Genomic DNA, 21,200 nt, shown 5'->3' on the forward strand with positions numbered 1-21,200 from the left:
GTTTCTTTATTTGCAGGGCAAAAATAGAGCTATTTTCACCTTTTCCGCAGTACTCAATATGCAAGAGAATTCCATTCCATGGTACAACTGGATATGGAAACCATGAATATTGAGGCATTGCGGCAATGGGAATTGGGGTTAGGTTCCCGGTTTGAAGAAAATGGTTAAAAAAAACATTTAAGAGGGGATGTGGGGGGAAGATTCCTACCATCTTAGCTGCCCCCCCCTCCGTCTCACTATGCCTCCAAATTGACTGAAATTTTTCATTTCTTTTTTTAAAAAACTGAGTCATTTTGAGACTCTGAAACACAAAATGATGGCTGGAAATGACTTCCTCCAGTCATTTCTGGCCACCCTGACCCGCTGACATGTGAGGTCAACGTGTTTCCCCCCTTTTCCCTGCATTTCCTGAGGTCAGGAGTCTTTTACCTGACCACAGATACGCAAATCCTCAGGTAACGAATCTGCAAATATCGAGGCCTGGCTGTATAGCTAGATTTAAGTTTTTAGAACAGAGCTTGCTTTTTCCCAGGGGCCTAGCTACAGTTAAACAAGATGGGGATATATGTCCCTGGACCACTGAGGGAGGGAGCATCAGTCCACTGGCTGGGTAACCGTCTGCCCTCCTCCTCGTGGCTGTCTGAAGCAGCAGCCAAGGATCCATCTTCCTTTTCCCTCCCAAGGTCCCCTCCAGCTCCGTTATGGCCCTGCTCTCTCCATTAGTGAATAACTTCGAATCCTGCTCTGAGGGCGTTTGAGGTCAACTACATTTGCACCTCCTCCTCCTCCTCCTCCTCCTCCTCCTCCTCCTCCTCCTCCTCCTTATTATTATTATTATTAAATTCAATTTCTATACCGCCCTTCCAAAAATGGCTCAGGGCGGTTTACACAGAGAAATAATAAATAAATAAGATGGCTCCCTGTCCCCAAAGGGCTCACATTCTAAAAACAAAAAACAAGATAGACACCAGAAACAGTCACTGGAATTACTGTGCTGGGGTGGATTGAATGTGGACTGGAACTGGGTTTCTTTACTGACTCGGAGGAGATATGCAATATATCACCGTAATGTATATATGTAAACCACATGCAGACTTGTATGCTCCAAACCAGACTATAAAATGGTGCCACAAGCACAGAAAATGATACTTTGCTTTCCTCTACAATAAGTTCCTTTGATTAAAGCCCAGCAAAATTTACCTAAACCACTAGGAACCACTGTCTTTCTGCTTAGCTGCATGTGAGTCCTTTCATGAGATGGGAATCCCAGCACAGTGAGTCGGCCTGGACCATGTGGCCCATAGACTAGGAACAAAGGAAGCTGCCTTCTACCGAGTCAGACCATAGGTCCATCTAGCTCAGTATTGTCTACAATGACTGGCAGCGGCTTCTCCAAGGCTGCAGGCAGGAGTCTCTCTCAGCTCTGTCTTGGAGATGCCAGGGAGGGAAATTTGAACCTTCTGCATGCAAGCCTGCAGATCTTCTTCCCAGAGTGGCCCCATCCCCTAAGGGGAACATCTTACTGTGCTCACACATTTAGTCCCTGCTTAGCACAGGGGCCAATTCATGCTTGTGACCATAGGACCCGTTCTCCTCCCAACAAGTGTAGGTGGACTTAGTAACCTGCGCTTCCAATATTCCCGGATTTGCATATCCACTGTTCAGAAATAATGCCCAGACCTCGCCATTCATGGTCACATATCTTGCATATCTGCAGTTCTTGTTGTGAGCCTCTAATCCCCATATATGGCCATGCTCTTCCCACATGTGCTTTGTGGGTTGAGAAAGGAGTCTGGATGATTGTTTTGGTGGTGTGTTTTGTGTGTTTTTCCTTGGGGGAGATCTTTAGCTTTTGGCAGCATAGTGGAGGCTTGGTCTCCTCTGGGAGTGTTTTGGAGCCATTTCTCTTAGCTTTTGCTAACTCCACTACTGTTTTAATTTTTTGTTTTGCCACCAAAGGAAACTGGATAGAGTGCTGCTAACTCCAGCAGTGGGGTGAGGGAACTCCCCTGTGTGTGCTAACTTGACCTGTCTCTGACGCTGCGATACCTCTAAAGTCCTGAACTTGAGCTTGAACTTTGTAGGGTGAGGAAACCACCGCTTGGGTGCTTAATTGACCTGTCTCTGATGCTGTGCCACCTCTAAAGTGCTGAACTTGACCTTCATGGGGTGAGGAAACCACCCCTTGGGTGCTTACTTGAACTGTCACTGATGATGCCTCTAAAGTGCTGCACATGACCTTTGCGGGGTGAGAGAACTAGCCCGTGGGTGCTTTCATGAACTGCCTCTCATGCTGTGATGCCTCCTTGGCAACCAATGAGGCTGCTGTGTGCTGGATGACAACAGCAGGGGGAGGATTCTTTGAACTTACATTACCGCACTATATTGTACTTCATGCCTTCCTGGAGGGACTGGGGGAGGGCAGCTGGAGAGTGGGAGAGCATAATATCCGAGGTGACCAGCATTTTTCACTGGTGGTATGAGGATTTTTCAGGCCTTTTTCTGAGACTCCAGAACCTAACCTCCAATTTCCATTGACATAACGCTTCATTATTCATGATTTTGTTATTCTTGTTTGTGGGCGCAGAACCTAACCTTCACAAATAATGAGGTCCACCTGTATATACAACGTGTGAGTTTGGTTACAGGCTCAGTTCTAATATTACATTATCCTGCTGAGAGGAAGCTGATCTCCATAAAAAGGCCTGCTGCATCAGGCCAAAGGGCCATTTGGTCTATATACCTGCTTGTGGTGGTGGCCACCCACAGGTCTGGGCAGGCCCTCCCATAGGGCTCAAATGCCATTGCCATTTCCCACTGTTGCTTCAAGAAACTGGTATCCATGGATATTCCATGAAGCCAAAGACATGTCATTGATGATACTAGACTCATTAATAGATTAGCCAAACATTAACCCTGTTCAGGCATTCAGCAGCAAAATCCGTGAACATTACAGAGCCAGAAGTGGGTCTGGAAATCAGTGCTGTCAACCCTGGCCAGGCTATTCATGCTGAGGGTGTTTGTCTGAAGAGGCAAGCGTTCTGATCAACCATATTTGCATGATCAGCAGCAGCTGGATAATTAGGGAGCTGCCTTATGCAGAGTCAGACATCTAGCTCACTTCATTGACTGGCAGCAGCTTTCCAAGATTTATTTCCCAGCCTTACCTGGAAATGGTGCCAGGGATTGAACCTGGGGCCTTTGGCGTGCAAAGCAGATGTTCTGCCACTGAGTTATGCCCCATCTCCAACATGCAAAACTCCCAGCCTATTCTCTAGAGAGTTCAGAGTATCTGACCTTTCCATATACCCTAAGCCAAAGGTTCCCAATCCGTGGTACTTCAAATGTTGCTGAACTATAACTCCCATCATACTCAGCCACATAAAAATGTAGCTGGGGATGATGGGAGTTGTAGTTTAGCAACATCTGGAGTACTACTGGTTGGGAACCCCTGCCCTAAGTCATCAGTAAGGAAATCTAACTTCACTTCACTGATCACCAAAGACTTAGATATATAACATGAGAACAATCATTAATTCAGAATTATTTCTATCAAATGTGTATGCTGCCCCAAACCTCGGTCTCTGGGCAGTTATATTTATATCATTTATATGGTTCTGCTTTTAAACAAGTCCCAATCTGAACTACGAACCAGAAATTAAAATAGTGAAGAATGGACTGAGCTGGAAAATAATCCCTTCAGGTACATGATCAGTACAGCCACATGGTGTCACTGCTCGTGGACTATACCATTTCAGCACAAACAAAAAGTATGTCCTGAGAAAGCTAGGAGATCATCCTTTTCCCTGACCTACTAGTCTTATATGTATAGGATGAGTTTTGTAATATGTGGGAAGATTCAAATAAATTACCACCCCTCTTGCAGTCTGAAATGGTATAGCCCAGCAGGGCAGTCCACGTGATTGTTCTGATCATGTATTTCAGTTCTGATTTTAGTTCCCTGTTTTGGTGAACAGAACTATGAGCTCATTTTCTTTTGTATGATGTGTTTATCGGAAGCACTGACTGACTGAATGTCTATATTTCCAATGAGCTGTCACAAGAGCCTTTAATTTTCTTAAGTTCAGGTGTGACAGTCAGACTTCATACAAGAAATATGATGTGTCTGATAGAATATGATGGTTCGTACACTTTAGGTTCCTTCAAAATGGAGGCCTTTGCATGCATCGTTGCAGGAAACCCCACTGTTTTCTAAAGTCAAACTTTTGATCTATATAAAAAATGCTTCCTTTTACGAGAAAACAAGTCTTTATATATTATTGTGTCTGATAGACACTGGCAACACTTTAAGATCAATATTGGATAGACACTTTTTCTATTGTACATCATTGATATTAGAGAAAACAATTATTACTACATGCTAAAACAGATTTCAACAGTCTTTAATTAAGCTATATCTATATCTATATCTATATACATACATACTGTTTATAGATTTGGTCAGAATAATAATAAGACTGAGCAAACACCCAGCGTATTACACTCCAGTAACTGCCTAACAATTGTGACTTTACTGACATTAACACGCCTCCCCCCCTCAAAAAAACCTGACAAAGCTGCAGAAAAAAATGTTTGCAACTGTTCCTAATAAACATAAGCAAGCAGGAAAACTTCTCTCTTGTTTGTTTGTTCCAGAGGTAGAGGTTTTATTGCGTAAAACACTGGATAAAACTGTACTGCTTCAAAGACATTTTTATTCTAACAGCAGAAAGAAAAACAGTCATTTGCTGGGGGGAAAAACAACTTTTAATACTTCTATACCAGAATAAAGTTCTGTCAACGGATGTATTATAATAATAAATAATGACCAAGAATAAACTTTAAATACAAAGGTTTTTTTTCTTCTAATCGTTACAAGCATAGCAACAAAATCCTCTACTCTATTGATCTCAGATTTTCTCCAAGATAAGATTTTTTTTCCTTTGCGTAGGAATGTAGACAGTATTTTGACCAATATCACAGACTACAGAAGTTACAGAGAAAAAACTTGACATGTTTAGATATGAGAAGCATGATGATATTCAGAAACTGACAATGTTTCACTGCTCCTGTCACTTGTTTGTATTCCAAGTTACAAATGTTCTGGGGGGAAAAAAGGGTGGATGTCAGAGGCAAAAGATAGGGACGTAGCACCAGACCAAATGGATTCAACACACACATCACGAAGAACGGGAGAGATGTTTCCAGTGTCACAAACGGAATTATTGCCTGTCGTATCTGAAAATGCTCAGAAGACACGAAAGAATACTGAAAAGAGCTCCAAAAAAGTGCAAGAAATGGAATGTGGGATCTTTTTTTTTTTCCTCTCTTTTTTTCTCGCTAAGATACTGAAGGCGGCGCAAACACACAAAAGCAAGCGACCGACACAGTCACCAAACACAGTAGTGCAGTTAAAATCCTAAAGCTTACTACAGTCAGAAAGTCTTCAATTACATTTCAATCCTTTACCTAGGATCATAAGAAACAGTTGCATTAAGTTTATCAACTCGATTTAAGTAAGGCAGTGAGAACTATGCTAGGAAAACAAACAAAACAAAACAAAAACCCAAACCACCGAGAATGCCAGCTTGCCCTCTGCCAGATGGGGGTCCAAGTTACAATGACCTCAGTTTAACTGAAACTTCAATTGGATGGTCTTGTTTTTATTTTTTCTGACAGCGTATGCAAACCGTATTCCTTATTAGCCTGAGATATTTTTTTTCCAGTCTCAGGGTAGCGCTACGAATTTTATTTACATTGATTGCAGTTTAGTGTTTTTTGTAAACTGCTGTAGGCAGAGCTGAAGTTTTTAAGGCCCTGGGGTATAACTCTGTGCTCCCAGCCTGCAAGGATATATTGACTTTTTTTCTTTCTTTTTCCAACGTCTGAATGATTTTGTTTTTAGAAGAAGTTAATACTTCTCTATCATCGTAAACAGCACCAATTTTGCCTCTCTTGGAGGAAGTACACAAAAAAGACTAAAAATCATTCTGTTCAGGTGGGCGTAAGAATAAAAACCTTTAACTGGGATTATTCTTTCTCTTTTCTTTTCTACTCGGCCATGTATTTCATTAAAATCTTTCCAAAGCTTCCTAGGCGGGAAACCACAGAATCAATTTGGAGGGGCCAATTAGTAGAAAAGCTAAAATCTGCAAAAATATAGAACATACTTTTTTTTCCTTCTTACAAAAACAAAGAAATATTAGCTAACACTTTTCCTTCATCTTTTTTTCCTCACTAGAGACAAAGAGCAGGATGTCTGGATTCATATATAAGGTCAAATTGCTTTAAATGAGATTGCTCTAGTTTTAAAAGCACACAACAACCTTCCTGCACAATGTCCATAACACTTAAAAACAATCCCCCAAAATGGTTCTAATTAATGAAAACTATTCTTGACTGGGGAATCCTTCATTCAAGTTTTTTTTTGTCTTTTTAAAAGCAAAAAAGAAACCAACTTTCTATTGAATAAAAATCCTTCTTTTCTGCACCAGTATCTTTTCTAGATAAGGCTAGCAAGCTTTCCTACCCAGTACGTTCTTTATTATTGTATTTCTAAATCTCTCTATAGCAACCTACTTCATTAAAAAGGAACAAAATAGGAAGAAAAACATTTCCCTCAATACTGCAAGTTGATCTAAAAAACAAAACAACCCCCCCCCCCCAAGACATTATACAGCAAATCCACAGTCGCTTTGATTGGACTGCAGATATATATATATATTTTTCCTCTAACCCTTGATTCATTTGGCCGTGTGTGTGTGTGTGTGTAATATATATATATATATATCTTTCAAAAATTAAAATGTAATAACAATAATTTTCAATATAGGTCAGCGCTGACCATAGCTTATGGGCCGTCTAAAATTTCTCCTGTAGTGGGAACCCCACTCGAATTGATTTTCCTCTACAATGACAGCTCCAGTCAGACTGGCACCATCTCCGTCTACCAACACATCTTATTACTATGCTAGGCAAATGACAGCGGTTGGTGTCATCTTAAAAAGGTGTTTTCAACAATGAGAACACAGGACCCCCACCCCACCATCTTCAAGGCAACATTAAATCATTAAGATGGCATCATTTTTCTGGCAAGAGCAATATTTCTGGACAAGGACTACTTTCAGGTTGGAAATGCCCCCTTTATTTCAATATTTTTTTCAAAAAAAAATCTTACAACCTCCTCACGTTTAGGAGAAAAAAACATCACTTGATTTATCCCCACCTACATTGTTTGGAAGTTCTTGTTGCCAGGTAACAGTTTAAGAGCCATTTTCAAGGGCTGAGATATTTTTTTTTCCTTTGCCTTTTTAATATATATCTATATCTATATATCTTTAATGTCTTAAACATCCTGTATACTTCTGGGAATTTGCACACAATTCGTTTTCCTCAGAAGGCAGTTAAGCAAACTCTCGGTTACCCAAACGAATCTCTAAAAACGGTGTAAAATAATATTGCAAGATACAGATTGATTTGTTCTGCTGCGTTACTCTGGGGCTTTGTAGCCCTCCTCTGTTAACTCTGTGGAGCTCCCAGGTTTGACAGCTGCAGGTTCCTCTAAATTCCCAGAAGCCTCGGAGTCAACTCTGGAGCGCTTGAACCTGCGATCTGGATACTGGCTGTTGTCAAAAGGCATGCGATGGACACAAAGAACGTGGGTCTTCAGATTTCCCTTCTGAGAGGCACTGTAAGGGCAGTATCTGCATTGGAAAGGCCGGTGACCTGTACAACAGACAAACATTGGGTTAGTATTTCCCCCCCTCACATCCACAGTTTTTCTGTAGTGCAATTGGTGGCGTGCAAAACCGTACCCACTCCTCCTAAGTGGCCTGATTCATACATCTTCATACAAAAGCCAATTTACATATGGCTTTTCTACCAACGCACTTGAGGTTGTTTAACATAATAGTGTACAATCAAACAGACATTATACAAAAGGAAAAACAAGAGAGGGAGGGGAGAAGGAAATAAGAACATTCTGGTACCATAAGAACAGGCTTGATGGATCAGACCATAGGCTATCTAATCCAGCACCCTGTTTCATGCAGTGGCCCACCAGATGGAAAGCCCACAAAAGGGGATGAAAACAGGCAGCCCATAGGCATCAGGATTAGTAGCAACTAGTCCTCCATGAATGTCTAAGCCCTGCTTCAAGCCATCCAAGCTGGTGGCCATCACCATATCCCGTGGCAAAAAATTCCATAGATTAACTATGCAGTGTGTGGGAAAATACAGGAAAATATGCACAATCCCTGTTCATCCTCACAATCACCTGGTGAAGTAGACTAGGCTGAAAGAGAGTAAACCCAGTGATGTCATAGCTGGAAAAAACATTAATCCGGGGAAATACATCTAGGTCAAGAATATTCAACAGCCTGGGCTATAAACCTAAAATATCCCTCTATGGTTAGGATGCAGTCGAAGGTAGTCTTGATTAAGCCTCACTGAAATAAATTAGACATGACTAACTTCAATCCTGTTTATTTCAATGGGGCTCACCATGACTCACTCCATCTGGATCCTGCCTTATGTTTGACAGAATACTGACCTAGCCACTAAGTAAATGAGGACTTGGCTCCAGACAGCTTCAACATCACAGTTGTGATTGGTTGCCATGACATTTAATTACTATATTATAAACATCTCTCTGGCTTTTGTCCAGGACTACTGGAGGTAGAGGAAGTAAAACTTGGGAAGAAGAGCCCCAAAGTAAACTATGACTCTGTTCAACCTTAGCAAGCACATCTAGGGACATACAAATTGCTTGGATGAATCAACCCAATTGCCCATCTAATTCACCACTCTTATCTCCAGTAGCAGCTATACCCTAAGGAAGTTCTCCAACCAAAGCACAATGGGTGGTAGCCTCCACCCATTGGGCACTACCACCCCACCCCACTCTTTTGGCCCCAGGACCCGTTTTTCTTACCCGAATCGATTCGGATTTGGATTCGGGTAAATCCGAATCCGAACCGAATCGGGGGTGATTCGGGTGAGCAAAATTCGGGCACAGAACAGGGGTGTTTCGGTTTGGGTCCGAACCAAAACACCGAAAATACCGAATTGCACACCCCTAAAGCTAAGGCTTGTCAAACTTGGTCTGCAGATGTTGTTGTTGGACTACAATTCCCATCATCCCCAGCCATAATGGTCAAAGGCCATTATGGCTGGGAATGATGAGAGTTCTAGACTAACAATATCAGCAGAACCAAGTTTGACAATCCCAGAGGAAAGCATTCAGCATCTGGTAATCAGGAGCGTATAGCATCTGAATAAGAAAATGTCATTTTTAAAATCATGTATAATAGCCATTGATATATCTATCCCCCCATGCATTTGTCTAATCCTGCCTTAAAGCCATCACCCCCATCTTGCTGCTATGAATTCCTGAATGCATGTTCAACTATATTTTCTAGGCCACATTACTTGTTTCATACAAAGGTATATCAGGATGGGTTCAAAAACAGATATTTTCAATCAGTTATGCACACCAAGATGGGAAAGGAACAAACAAGCAAGTGGGCCATAGCAATGGGTTCATAACTAAAACATGGCAATCACATTCTCCAAAGGTTCTGCCCAAGAAAAAGAAGTGAAGAGTGCTCATGTCGAGCCCAGTCGTTCTGTACTATGCAGCCGTCTTAAAAAGGCTTCATTTTGCCCTGGATTATTCTGAGCCAGCCTGAAACTTCCTGCTGTATCTGGTTTGAGAGGTTATGTTTCAGCAATCACATTTCAACCTATGCTGGGAAGTTGTTGATGTGTTTTACTGGAACTTTATGAGCTTTGTCTCTCAAATTAACTTAAACCAGGGCCATCTGAGGTCAAATGCACTTAGCTTGCTTTAATTTGCTGAAATAAATGAATAAATAAATGTGCCTGACCATCTACATAAAAAGCCAAGGCTACTGGAAGACATACATGAAGCACAAGGATTTCCCCTCCCATTATTTCTGCTGTTGCTTCTCCTGCATGTCCACATGCACTTCTGCCTCACCAGTAAACACACATGGTAGAGGCAGACTGAACCCACATTGGACATGATCCAAAAATGCACATGCAGAATTTCATTGCACAGATCACCTGAAAATGAGTTATGAAACTAATGGGCCACATAGGTCTATTGTGCTGAGCATAGGAAGCTGAGTTCTACCGAGTCTGACCATTGGTTCATCATGTTCAGCATTGTTTACACGGACAGGCAGCAGCTTTCTAAGGTTTCAGGCAGGAGTCTTTCCTAGCCCTACCTGGAGATGCCAGGGATTGATCCTGAGAGTTTCTGCCTGCAAAGCAGATGCTCTTCCATTGAGCTACAGCCCCATCCCTATGCTGGATAATACTGCATTATGATTTTGCCCATATATGCCTCATATATATTCACACACACACACACACACACACACACACACACACACACACACACACACACCCATATCTGAGAGGGTGCAATACATTCACAGGCATCAAGTCCCAGCTAAGTTCCTGTCCCCCAAAGCCAAGACACCGATAAATCACTATTGACCCATTTTGCAAAATCAGATTTGTCTGCTTCCATACCCAATACACCTCAGAGTTAAGATAAAGAGGGACAACCAAATAAGATGACAGTTTTAACACCAAAGGAATAATACTGGGGAAAGCAGGGAACAAAATTATAAGCAGAAGATAGGTATGGCTCAGAAATGTCTGTAGAAGGATTTTAAAAAGTCATTAAGGGAAAAATTGCCCATTGGAGTCCTTCAGCTGAATTTGCTTATTACCTCATGGGCCTATATAATCTATGTTGTAATGTGCTAAGGGATTTCCACAGAGCAGCAATGAAGCCTCTGGCACCCATTGGCTGAACTGAAGTGATGCCATGGGATGTCCATGAACATTCTATTTGCTGAGGGAAATTTTCAGTAGCAGAACGTTCACAATAGTCCAGTGAGTTGAAAAGAAAGAGAAGTTTGGCTGAGAAGAAAGCTCCCACAGACACCAGGGACAGCAACAGGAATTGTTCGAATGAGATAGGAGGATCAAGGTCTGAAATGAGGTCTCAGGAGCAGGAACCCAAAAGTCAGAAGGAGGGGAAGAGGGCAGAGCAGACAGAGGATTGAAAAACAGGCACTCAAGGGAAGGAGACAGAAAGGAGGAGACAGAAACCAGAGGAAAAGTAAGGCAGAACACATATTATGGAAGTTCAATATACATAGCTGCTGCATTGGAGATATTTTAAGGCAGGGGCACACAACGCAGATGCCCTAGTGGGCCAGAACCAACCATGACTTGATGTGCAGGGGCCAAGGTCAATTTTCTGCACATTAATTATTACATAAAAATTAATCATTAAAATTCTAATGAATGCATGGGGGCAGAAGGTTAGAGTCGGGGGGAAAGGTGAAGGGAAAGAGGGATGGTGTCAGTGAACTCCATCCCAGCATGGGGGGCATCTGGTCTCAAGCGGCCTATGCATTAAGCCACTGCTGCTCGCCAGCAGGGCAGGCTAAAAGTTCTTCATGGTTCCTGCTGTTGCGGCCTACCTGTGGGTCAGCAGAAAAGTCACCGCAGTCCGGATCTGCCCCTTGGGCCTCATGTTGTGCAGGCCCCATGGCCACTGCACAGTGGTAGAGCATCTGCTTAGCATGAAGAATGGCCCATGTCCAATTCCTGGCATCTGCAAGTATAGCTGAGAAAAACTCCTGCCTGGAACCCTGGAAAGCCACCGCCAGCCAGAGTGGACAATACTGAGCTAGGTGGACCAATGGACTGACCCCAGAGATGGAAGCTTCCTATAATCCTAAAAAGATTTTCAGATTGGGAAAAAGAGTTCTGAATGGACAGCCAGCAACAGCCAGCAACAGACTGTAGCTGCCCATCCACTGCAGCTTGAAGTCTATGAAGTTCAGATCTCCCCACCTCCCACATGCAAGTTGCATTCGTTTCATTCAGTCAAACTAGATAAAATAGCAGCTGCCCGTCAGCCCATGAAATATTCTCAACATGACTGCCAACTCCTGGCTCTTAAAGAGGACTCGGAGGTGGGCTATTGAAATCCGAACCAGACCCAAACCGAACCAGGCATGTCCCCTCCACCTGAACAGACACCCACCCCCCGGCTCGAGCCCTTGAGCCGAACTAGTTCTATGGTGAACTGGCTTAAGGTCGAGCCGGTTCACACATCCCTGATGGATGACCTCCCACCTGCAGTTTTTTTCTATCTTCTCATTCATTTTCCATAGCCAGGTAGTGGTGTCCACATCCTGACTGAATCTTTCACACAGCCTTAGTGCTATATATTGCTGTCCTTTGAGGGAATGGTTACCTTGCCTCATAATTCTGTGTCATGCACACTTAAAACATTCAAGCAAATTTAAGGCCCTGAGAACCGATAGTGAGACCTGTTTTCCAAGCGTATACCTCTACCCACACAACCGGGTGACAGTTCCCAAGTATATTAGTTTTAATCAAGAGCACTAATAATTAAAGCATTAACGCTCCTTCATTAATCAATTTACTAAAATAATTTTTAAGAAGGGCCCCCAAAGAGTGAACTAAATAGCATTTAATTATGCCCCCAAATGCTTTCCCCACTTAGTATCATTCTCCAATTGGAAAAAAAAAAGTTTGAATATTAATATCCTGACAAATACACTACACATTTGGCTTATTAATTCAATGGCATTTAACAAGCAGAAAAAGCATCCGTGGCACCTTAAGTGGTTTATCAACCCTCCGCTGCATTGTTTTTCTATCACTAACTTTTGGGGGCCATCAAAATTTCACATCACTGTCATGTGAAAAGTTAAGTACACAATAAGTTAATTTGTATTGTCACTGTGCAGTACGACAGCAGTAAAGAGCACATCAATTTTTAATCCGGTATGAATAATATATAAATATGTATACACAGTGAGGGTCAAAAAGTGTAAGAGCAAAAGAAGTGGTACATTGTTTACAGCGGCAGTCATATGAAAAAAAAATCCTGGAGATCAGTCTTACAGAAGATAACAACATTTGCAATTTGCTCATAACTAGGGGGCAAAGCAGAGTGCCCATTTCTCTTGGGTAACACCGTCCATTAATTACTGCTCAAAACTGGTTGTGGGCAGCACGATCTTAAAATAACCAGGCCTAGATAAGCAGGCAAGTAATTTATACCATTTTTATCAGATGGTAGTTGGGGAGGATTTGGGGGCTTCAGGCTCCTTCTTTTCAAGCCATAGATCATATATATATATACTAGTTGGGATGTATCTTCCAATGTACAATTGTTTGAAAGTCATTTTCAGAGAATACTTTCTCAGAGTTCAGAAGGCAAATGTCATGCTGCCATCCCAAAAATTAACTTCGGCAGTGGGTGAGGTGGATAACTTACTTTTCACATTACTAGGATTGCCTCAGAAGAGTAGGATATAAATACGAGAAGAATGCACTGGTTTGGTGACCTTTGGCAGGCGTATCTTTCATGCGTATTGCTGACTATCCTGACGTAGTCAAGATGTTCAGTATCAGCCATCTTCTGGCTTCCAGCCGATCTCCTAAGTACATTTTCCAAAGGTTTTTGGTAGGAAACGGAAATCCCTTTTGATGGGTCTACTTGTAGCCGACTTGAAAGTTTTTGTAACCATGTTACACATGGTGCTACCAGAGTGAACAATTTCTCCATAAAATCCTGCAAATATATTGTGCAGTGCAGTGCAGTTTTAGCCCTGGCTTCTTGAGTGTAGGCAGTCATGTATACTATAGAAATAAACTCTTAATTTCATCTTCCAAGGGACCTCTTAGAAGGGAACTTCCTAGATTAAAGACTTCTCAGCACCCTCAGAAAACTACAGTTCCCAAAATTCTTTGGGGGAAACTATGACTATGGCAGGTAAAATGGTTTGAAACTGGTATGAAACTAATACTATTCTGTACTGCTAGAGTGCTACTGTCTTCTGTAATGAGTCTGGAAAGATCTCTGATCATTATTCCTTTGTGACTTTTTGTTTTGGGTCAATCTGAACCTTATTATAACTGGGTTAGCTCAAACTCCGATTGCTTTGTTTGCCAGAATGGAGAAACTAAAAGACTGGGTTAACTAAAACTTCTACCGTATTTTTTTGCTGGAGTGGTGAAATGAAGAGGTGTTCCCATCTCTTAGTTAAAAGGAAAGAGCAAAAAGCAAAAGTATCTATCCTTTAAAGAACTATACCTTTCCCCTTTTTAATGTTGCTAAGTTAATTTAGCCTTTGAGGGGGAAAATGCTTTGTTTTGTTTTCTTTTCTTTCAAATTCATGATTTGATATGTTGCTTTGTGACACAGTATGTCAGCTTGCATCAATCACATCACATCACATTAAGTTCCATGAGATGGTGTGCCTGAATGCTGAGCCCAATAAAGAGCATCAAACAGAATAGGTTCTGAAATTCAGAGGGCTTTTGTTTTGTTTTTACATTTTTCAAAGACTGCTTTAATGACCATTATCAGCTTGACATAGCTTATAGCTAGAACTAGATGTTGCTGTATTTTTTTAAAAAATACAACTCATTAATAAGTTTTTAGGAAGTGACACCAATGCATTCTTGCACAGGCACACTTTGGACTTGTTCACATGACCCTTAAGTGGGTAGGACAAGTGTCCTCCACATCTGTAGGAACTGTGCTTGCTCCTGATTTTTGATTGTGAGTTAAAAGCTAGGCTGGAGGAAGGGAAAGGGATCACATGGGAAGTGGGCACAGGCCCCAACGCCATTTCCTCCTACCTTGGCAATATACTGGGTAAAAGTGCTCGGTGGGATGCCGAGGAATGCCGGTAGGTTGCTGGAGGAAATGGTAGGATTATGTCATCAGAGCCTGTGCATGCTTTTCACACCATCACATCGCCTTCCTCCAACTTAGCGTTTAACTCACACACGATTGAAAATTGGGAACACACACAGCTTCCAAAAGTGGGTAGGACACTTGTCTGACCCACTTAATGGCCGTGTGAACAAGCCCTTACATAACGCAACACAGCACCTAATCATGTTTAATGGACATGATCCAGTGACCATGTACGTCAAGCCCTTTTCATGCAAGGAACACACAGTGCGAAACACGGATGCACACTTGAGCACTTATTTTTTATTTCCCCCTAAAATGAATTGGGAGCCCTTGTGCACAAAGAGCTCTGAATCATGGCCAATACTTGCATGAAGGTCAAAGGAGTACCAACCATAATCCATATGTCCTTTAATTGTAACAAATTTATTGATATCAGCATGCAGTTATTCTTTTAAAAGGCTACAATAGAATGCACAAACAAGGGAAGGCAGAGGTAATTCACACTAAGGATGTTTATTTTCATGGTCAAGTTAAATAAATCCTGCCCTTTCATGCATATTTGATTGGTGTCTAAATTCCGTACACAGTTCCACCAAGAAATATCTGATTTTTGTGATCTGAAAGGCACATATGTAGGGGTTTGTTCGGAAGTGTAAAAAGGGCCATTAGAATAGTCATATGGATGAGATGAGGAATTAATTCCAGATTGTATCGGGTGTACTAATAGCAGCAAAATCGTGGCTTTCTCCCAAAGCAGCAAGAAATGGTAATTTCAAAGAAAAATGCCAATGGTCTATTACTCAAAAGCCTTCTGCTCTCTTCACTATGCTGTGTTTTATTGTTGTGAATATTTGTATGGATATTGCTTATATGCGGACGCAAACAGGGAATGTACCCAAAAAAACCAACCATGCATATTCTTTAATGTTAGAATTTGGATGAGGACCCAAGAAAGGAGGACAGCAGAGAAATGAACATAAAAAGCCATGCAAGAAGCTATAAATTGAACTCCAAGCTCCAATAGTGGGAGGAGGAATAATGCTAAGGATGGACCCCTTTATGTACCAAAGTTAAAATTAGGGATATGAGCGCACGCACGCACACACACTAGAAAATTTGGTTAATGTTATCAAAATTATTCTGATTTTGCTCACAACTACTTGAATGTTTCATCATCCAAATTCAGTGGCAACTCAAAATGGTTCCTATGTGAAAGATTTAGGACTTCAGAGGCACAATCCTGTCCCGGGGGTGGCACATGGATGGTAGGATTCTGTGAGGAAGGATTCCTAAACCTTCCCACATCCATTGATATTCATCTGGAAATAACCCTCCACCCTCTCGAGGTTGTTATTCCTCCAGACAGACTTGCTGCCAGTTTCTGGGCCCAACTAGGGGGAGAAATTTGATTAAAACTGGCTGGGATGGGCACTCACAGGGTCGATTCAGTGACCAGAAAAAGCACTGAGCACCCTCTCCTGCCCACTGATTATTTCTGCAAGTGCCCCCACCTCCAACACATCAACGTTAAAAGGGAAACAGGGGTTCGGGGAACCTCTTATTTCCTTCCTAACTTGGAGTTGTGCCCTTGGTTTAGAGATGGGTGAGTCCATCCCTCTCACCCTGAAAACCAATTTGGTTTTTTGAGTCTGGCGAATGCTCAGACAAACTTGGGGGTTGGTTAGCCCTCAATAGGTCAGCTCAGCTTTCTTACTACAAGCCTTGTGTTACAGATAGTTAACTTTCTGCTTACTGATCCCTGGCAGGAGGTTCCACATATCAACCGCAGCTAAGGAGAGGCTGCTTCTCTGTGGTCCCCCATGCTGCCTCTTACTTCCTCCTGCTTCCCCAAGGATAAACTATTATTATTATTATTATTATTATTATTATTATTATTATTAATAATAATAAATATTAATATACCACTCTTCAACCAAAGTTCTCAAAGCTTTACAAAGTTTACATAGGAAAATACATAAATAAGATGGTTGCCTATCCCCATAGGGGCCACAGAAATCACCATCAGCCAGTTACAAAAAGCAACTTTACTGGGAACAGCCGATATTCTGCGACGATATCTATAATAACAGCAACAACATTGATAATAATATTCAGCCATCCCAGGTCCTTGGGAAGGTCTCGATGTCTGGATAAAACAAACCAGTCAATAACACCTGTCTGACTGTGTAAACAAGAAATAATAAAAATAATAAATATTAATATACCACTCTTCAACCAATGTTCTCAAAGCGGTTTACATAGGAAAATACATAAACAAGATGTCCCCCTGTCCCCAAAGGGCTCACAATCTAAAAAGAAACATAAGGTAGACACCAGCAACAGCCACTGGAGGGATGCTGTGCTGGGGTTGGATAGGACCAATTGCTCTCCTCCTGCTAAATGTAAGAGAATCACCACTTTAAAAGGTGCCTCTGCTCAGTTAGAAGAATATCTTTAGATAAGATTGGGGACTTGCAGTGAAGACACATGCAAATTCCATCTCAAATAAGCTCCAGATTGTAATGGTGCCAGACTCTGCAAATGGAGGAGAGCTTGCATTCTGAGCCCCCCACAGCTGAAGTCCTACACTCTGCCTAATTTTGTTGCACTTGTGTGCCATCAGTTGGGAAGCAAGGCAGATGCCGGTTCATGGCTGTTACACTGAGACCCCCTAAAGAACTGCCACCATTTCCAAAAATTGTACCATGCCACAAAGGCCCGCCATTTAAAAAGGTACTCACATTTTTGCTGAAAACCGGGTGAGTGCCTACTGCTGTGCTTGTGCATTTAGATTTCCCTCCTCTCTCTGCAAAGGACTCCATCGCATATTTTTACTATCCATAGCTAACATTCTAAAATACTGTATGCATTACCCAATAGACCAGAATGGCCCTAAAGCAGCCATTCTGACCTGGAACATAATAATATGGATGGGGGAAATGCTGAATACATGCATTTGTCCAATAGACAATAATGGCTCTGACGGAGCCATTCTGCTTTATGAGTCTCACAATATACATTTGGAAAAACTCCCCAATTGCAGGACTGATCAAGATGGCTCCAGTCAACTACATACTCATAATAAAGTTTTTGGAAACTTTCTGAATGAGTGTTCATTCAAACATAGGCACAGAAGCAACTTTTTTTAAAGCCAGTCTTCTGAGTAAATAAAAACTATTCCACAAGATGCAGTTGTCCCCAATCCAGAAAGAACAGACTGATCCACATATTGAACTTCCTTGTGTGTAAACCGCTGAAGAATACAGGCAAAAGTGAGAAGCAGGTCATTTTACTATCTGCCTCTGCCGCCAGTCACAAAGAGCTATTTATCCTGAATCACTGGATGCAAAGGCACATTCTCATTAAATTACTGCTCATGAGAAGGGCTGGCCTTGAAAGTTTGGAAGCAAATTTCAGGGTTCCTCCCAACGTGAAACAACTGAGAGTTCTGTTCTGTTCTTTTCTGTTCTGTTCTGTTTATTACGACCTTTGATCAAATATATAGATTTTTAACCCAGACCCAGATATAGAGGATATATACATATAGAAACTATTACACAAAAGTAGAATCAAATAGAATAAGATGAAAACAACTGGGAATTTTCAAAGGCCGTGTTCATACACAATGGGGAAACTGAGGTTCTCCTGCCCCCAAGATATGGAATGAACTCGAAGTTGACACTGCAGATGACCACCTATCGGTTTGGTGGAAGTAGATGAGTTGAGCAAGGGGTCTACCCCCCTGCCCGGGCCTCTGGATGCTGTCCCAGCTTGGCTTATGCTTCCCTCCCTCTGGCAAGCCTTCCTTCTGTCAGCCGTCCCACAGTCATTGGTCTTGATTGCAAAGCGGAGCTGGCTTGCCAGGAATGAACCAGAGGTTCATGAAACATGTGGGTTCAGACATAGCACAGGCCTCAGGGTGAGCAGCACCTGGCAAGCCAACTTCAAACCTTGCTTGCACATCTGGTTTCCAGGCCCTGAGTGGTGCTCTGGTGGTAGCAAGCATGACCTTAGCTAAGCAGGGTCTGCCCTGGTTTCATATGAATGGGAGACTAGAAGTGTGAGCAATGTAAGATATTCCCCTCAGGGTATGGAGCCACACTCTGGGAAGAGTAGAAGGTTCCAAGTTCCCTCCTTGGCAGCATCTCCAAGATTGGGCTGAGAGAGATTCCTGCCTGCAACCTTGGAGAAGTCGCTGCAAGTCTGTGAAGACAATACTGAGCTACATAGACCAATGGTCTGACTCGATATATGGCAGCTTCCTATGTCTTGGGTGGTTTCTGTCCCTGCCCCTTATGTATATCTGATTTCTATAGTAGGGATCTGAAGAGCTACAGTATTTAAGGAACACACTATGCATTGTGTTAATGTTTACCTTTGAAACATTACAATAAAGTACAAAATACAACATTGAAATACTACCCTGAAATACTCATTTGGCAGACCTCATTTTGGCAGACCGCAATACTCCGCAATTACACACTTCTTGAAACTTTCCACTATTTCGAAAGACACCCCCTCTCCCGCAAGCAGCACAGGGGATAGAGGTGGCTGTTGTAGAAACATGCCACAAACACCACTGGGCACATAAACAAATTTCATGCTTCCTGAATCATAGTTTGGAGAACAGCATTGAAGAACTATGCAATGGTTTGGACAGTACAGGAGACCCTGTAATATTGTGGGGGCAATGTTCCAGGAAAGTTTCACAAAGTTTAAAATATGAAACCTAACCCAAAATATGGGGCTAGGTTCTGTGAAGTCTGCTCCCGAGAGGCTTAATGTTTCAATACCCAATCTCTCGTCACTTCTCAGCTAGTGGGTGGGGTTGGATATTTAATGTTAAACCTCCCACAGCAGCCTATGCAGCAGCTGAGGGGCACACACATGCTCCTTTCCACCAGATTCAGTGGACTTCTCAAGCAATATTGTCCTAACTGGCCCATAGTTTCTTCATTCCTTTTGTATGAAACGGCCACTTCCATAGGCCTTATTAAGTTTCCTCCCAACGTGTGTAAAGATTATTCCAATTCAAGGCAAAATAGAGTAACACAACTAAAATCAGCTGATTTGGGGGCAGAGAGAGAGAGAGAGAGACCTTTAATATACGTATATTTCACCATCTTCTTGAATATTATGTATGCTTTTCATTCATTAATCAAATGACTCACCAAGTCTTAGAAGAAATATCACTAAAGTTAAAATTTAACAAACAAACAGAAAACTAGCCAGTGAAATATATCTGTTGATGAGTCATAGAAGTATATATTTGAATTACTGCTGCATGAGGCAATGGTAACAGATAGAAAGGTCTTCAAGTTGAATAATCAAAGTTCCAGAAATATCTAGATATAATTATGTCTGTGACAAATGTGGGCCACATAATACTTGGAAAAACCAAATACTTTATATTCCTTGGAACATTACCCAATAAATGATGAGGCATTCAGGCACCACTTAGAGAAAAATAAGTTGGACAAATATGGTGGGAACGATATTCTCATTGTTGAGACCAACAGATTAAGGGATATGATGTACAGTAGCAAATAATTTTGAGCACAATGGCTCAAAAAAAGAGGAATTTCAAGGACCACCCCCCCGTAACTACAACAAAATTTGTCAGGGGGTTCACACAAACCAACAAAATGACCCAGTTCTGGGTGAATCACCATACAGTGAGGATGCCGTCTCTAGCTACCTTCTGCCTGATTATCCTTTCATTCAACCGAGTCCATAAAATGTATGTTCTTGGCTTCTGTGATGTCACTTAAAATAAATATGCTGTTGCTCTTTAATTGGAGTTGTTCCTTTGTTATGAAAGTCAACTAATTTAGATGGTATTTTGTCACATTATAACTTGTCTTGCAACCAAATACACTATAACCTGCAATGACAGTGTAGTAAGGTGTCTCAGAAATGCCTTGCAAGAAATGTGTAAAGAACAATATTACACACAATCTAAGTATATTCACTATCTGAACTAGAAGAGAAAACCTTCTCCTAAGGCTTTCTATAAAACACACAAAAAAACCCCATAAAGCCTATCTATTGAGAGAGAAGCACTGAACACCCTCTAAATTTCAACAATGCAATTATATTACTTTGCATCAGAATGCACTGTTGCTACATTGAATTGATATTAACATATGTTCAAGGGAGTGCAAATTATACAAAATAACCTACATATGTTTATTTAGGGAATGTTTTAGTATTATGGCTGAACTGAAAGTTCACCAGTGAACTTTTTTGGTTCAAAGGCAAGGGGACACTCTAGACCAGAGTTTCTTAACCTTGGGCCCCCAGATGTTGTTGGACTACAACCCTTTGCTCTATGTCCCAGCCTGGCCAATGGGGATGGCCATAGCCTCTCAGACCCACAAGTTGGTCTCCCCAACACAGCCGCGTAATC

The 21,200-nt window shown here is 41.7% G+C and overlaps 1 protein-coding gene across 40 annotated transcripts in view; it reads right to left on the reverse strand.

The window, feature by feature from the left end:
* Nucleotides 1-4,387: 4,387 nt before the first annotated feature.
* ZNF536 (zinc finger protein 536) overlaps nucleotides 4,388-21,200 on the reverse strand; it is a 658,276-nt gene continuing 641,463 nt past the window's right edge. For 39 of the 40 annotated variants that reach the window (XM_053270773.1, XM_053270751.1, XM_053270753.1 and 36 more), the window contains one exon: nucleotides 4,388-7,725. In XM_053270773.1, the coding sequence (XP_053126748.1) occupies nucleotides 7,490-7,725 (236 nt within the window). In that variant the 3' untranslated portion in view covers nucleotides 4,388-7,489. The remainder of the gene's footprint in view (nucleotides 7,726-21,200) is intronic. The other variant, XM_053270785.1, reaches the window with a different exon arrangement.

This window comes from Hemicordylus capensis, chromosome 9 (assembly GCF_027244095.1).
Source record: "Hemicordylus capensis ecotype Gifberg chromosome 9, rHemCap1.1.pri, whole genome shotgun sequence".
Classification (NCBI taxonomy): Eukaryota; Metazoa; Chordata; class Lepidosauria; order Squamata; family Cordylidae; genus Hemicordylus; species Hemicordylus capensis.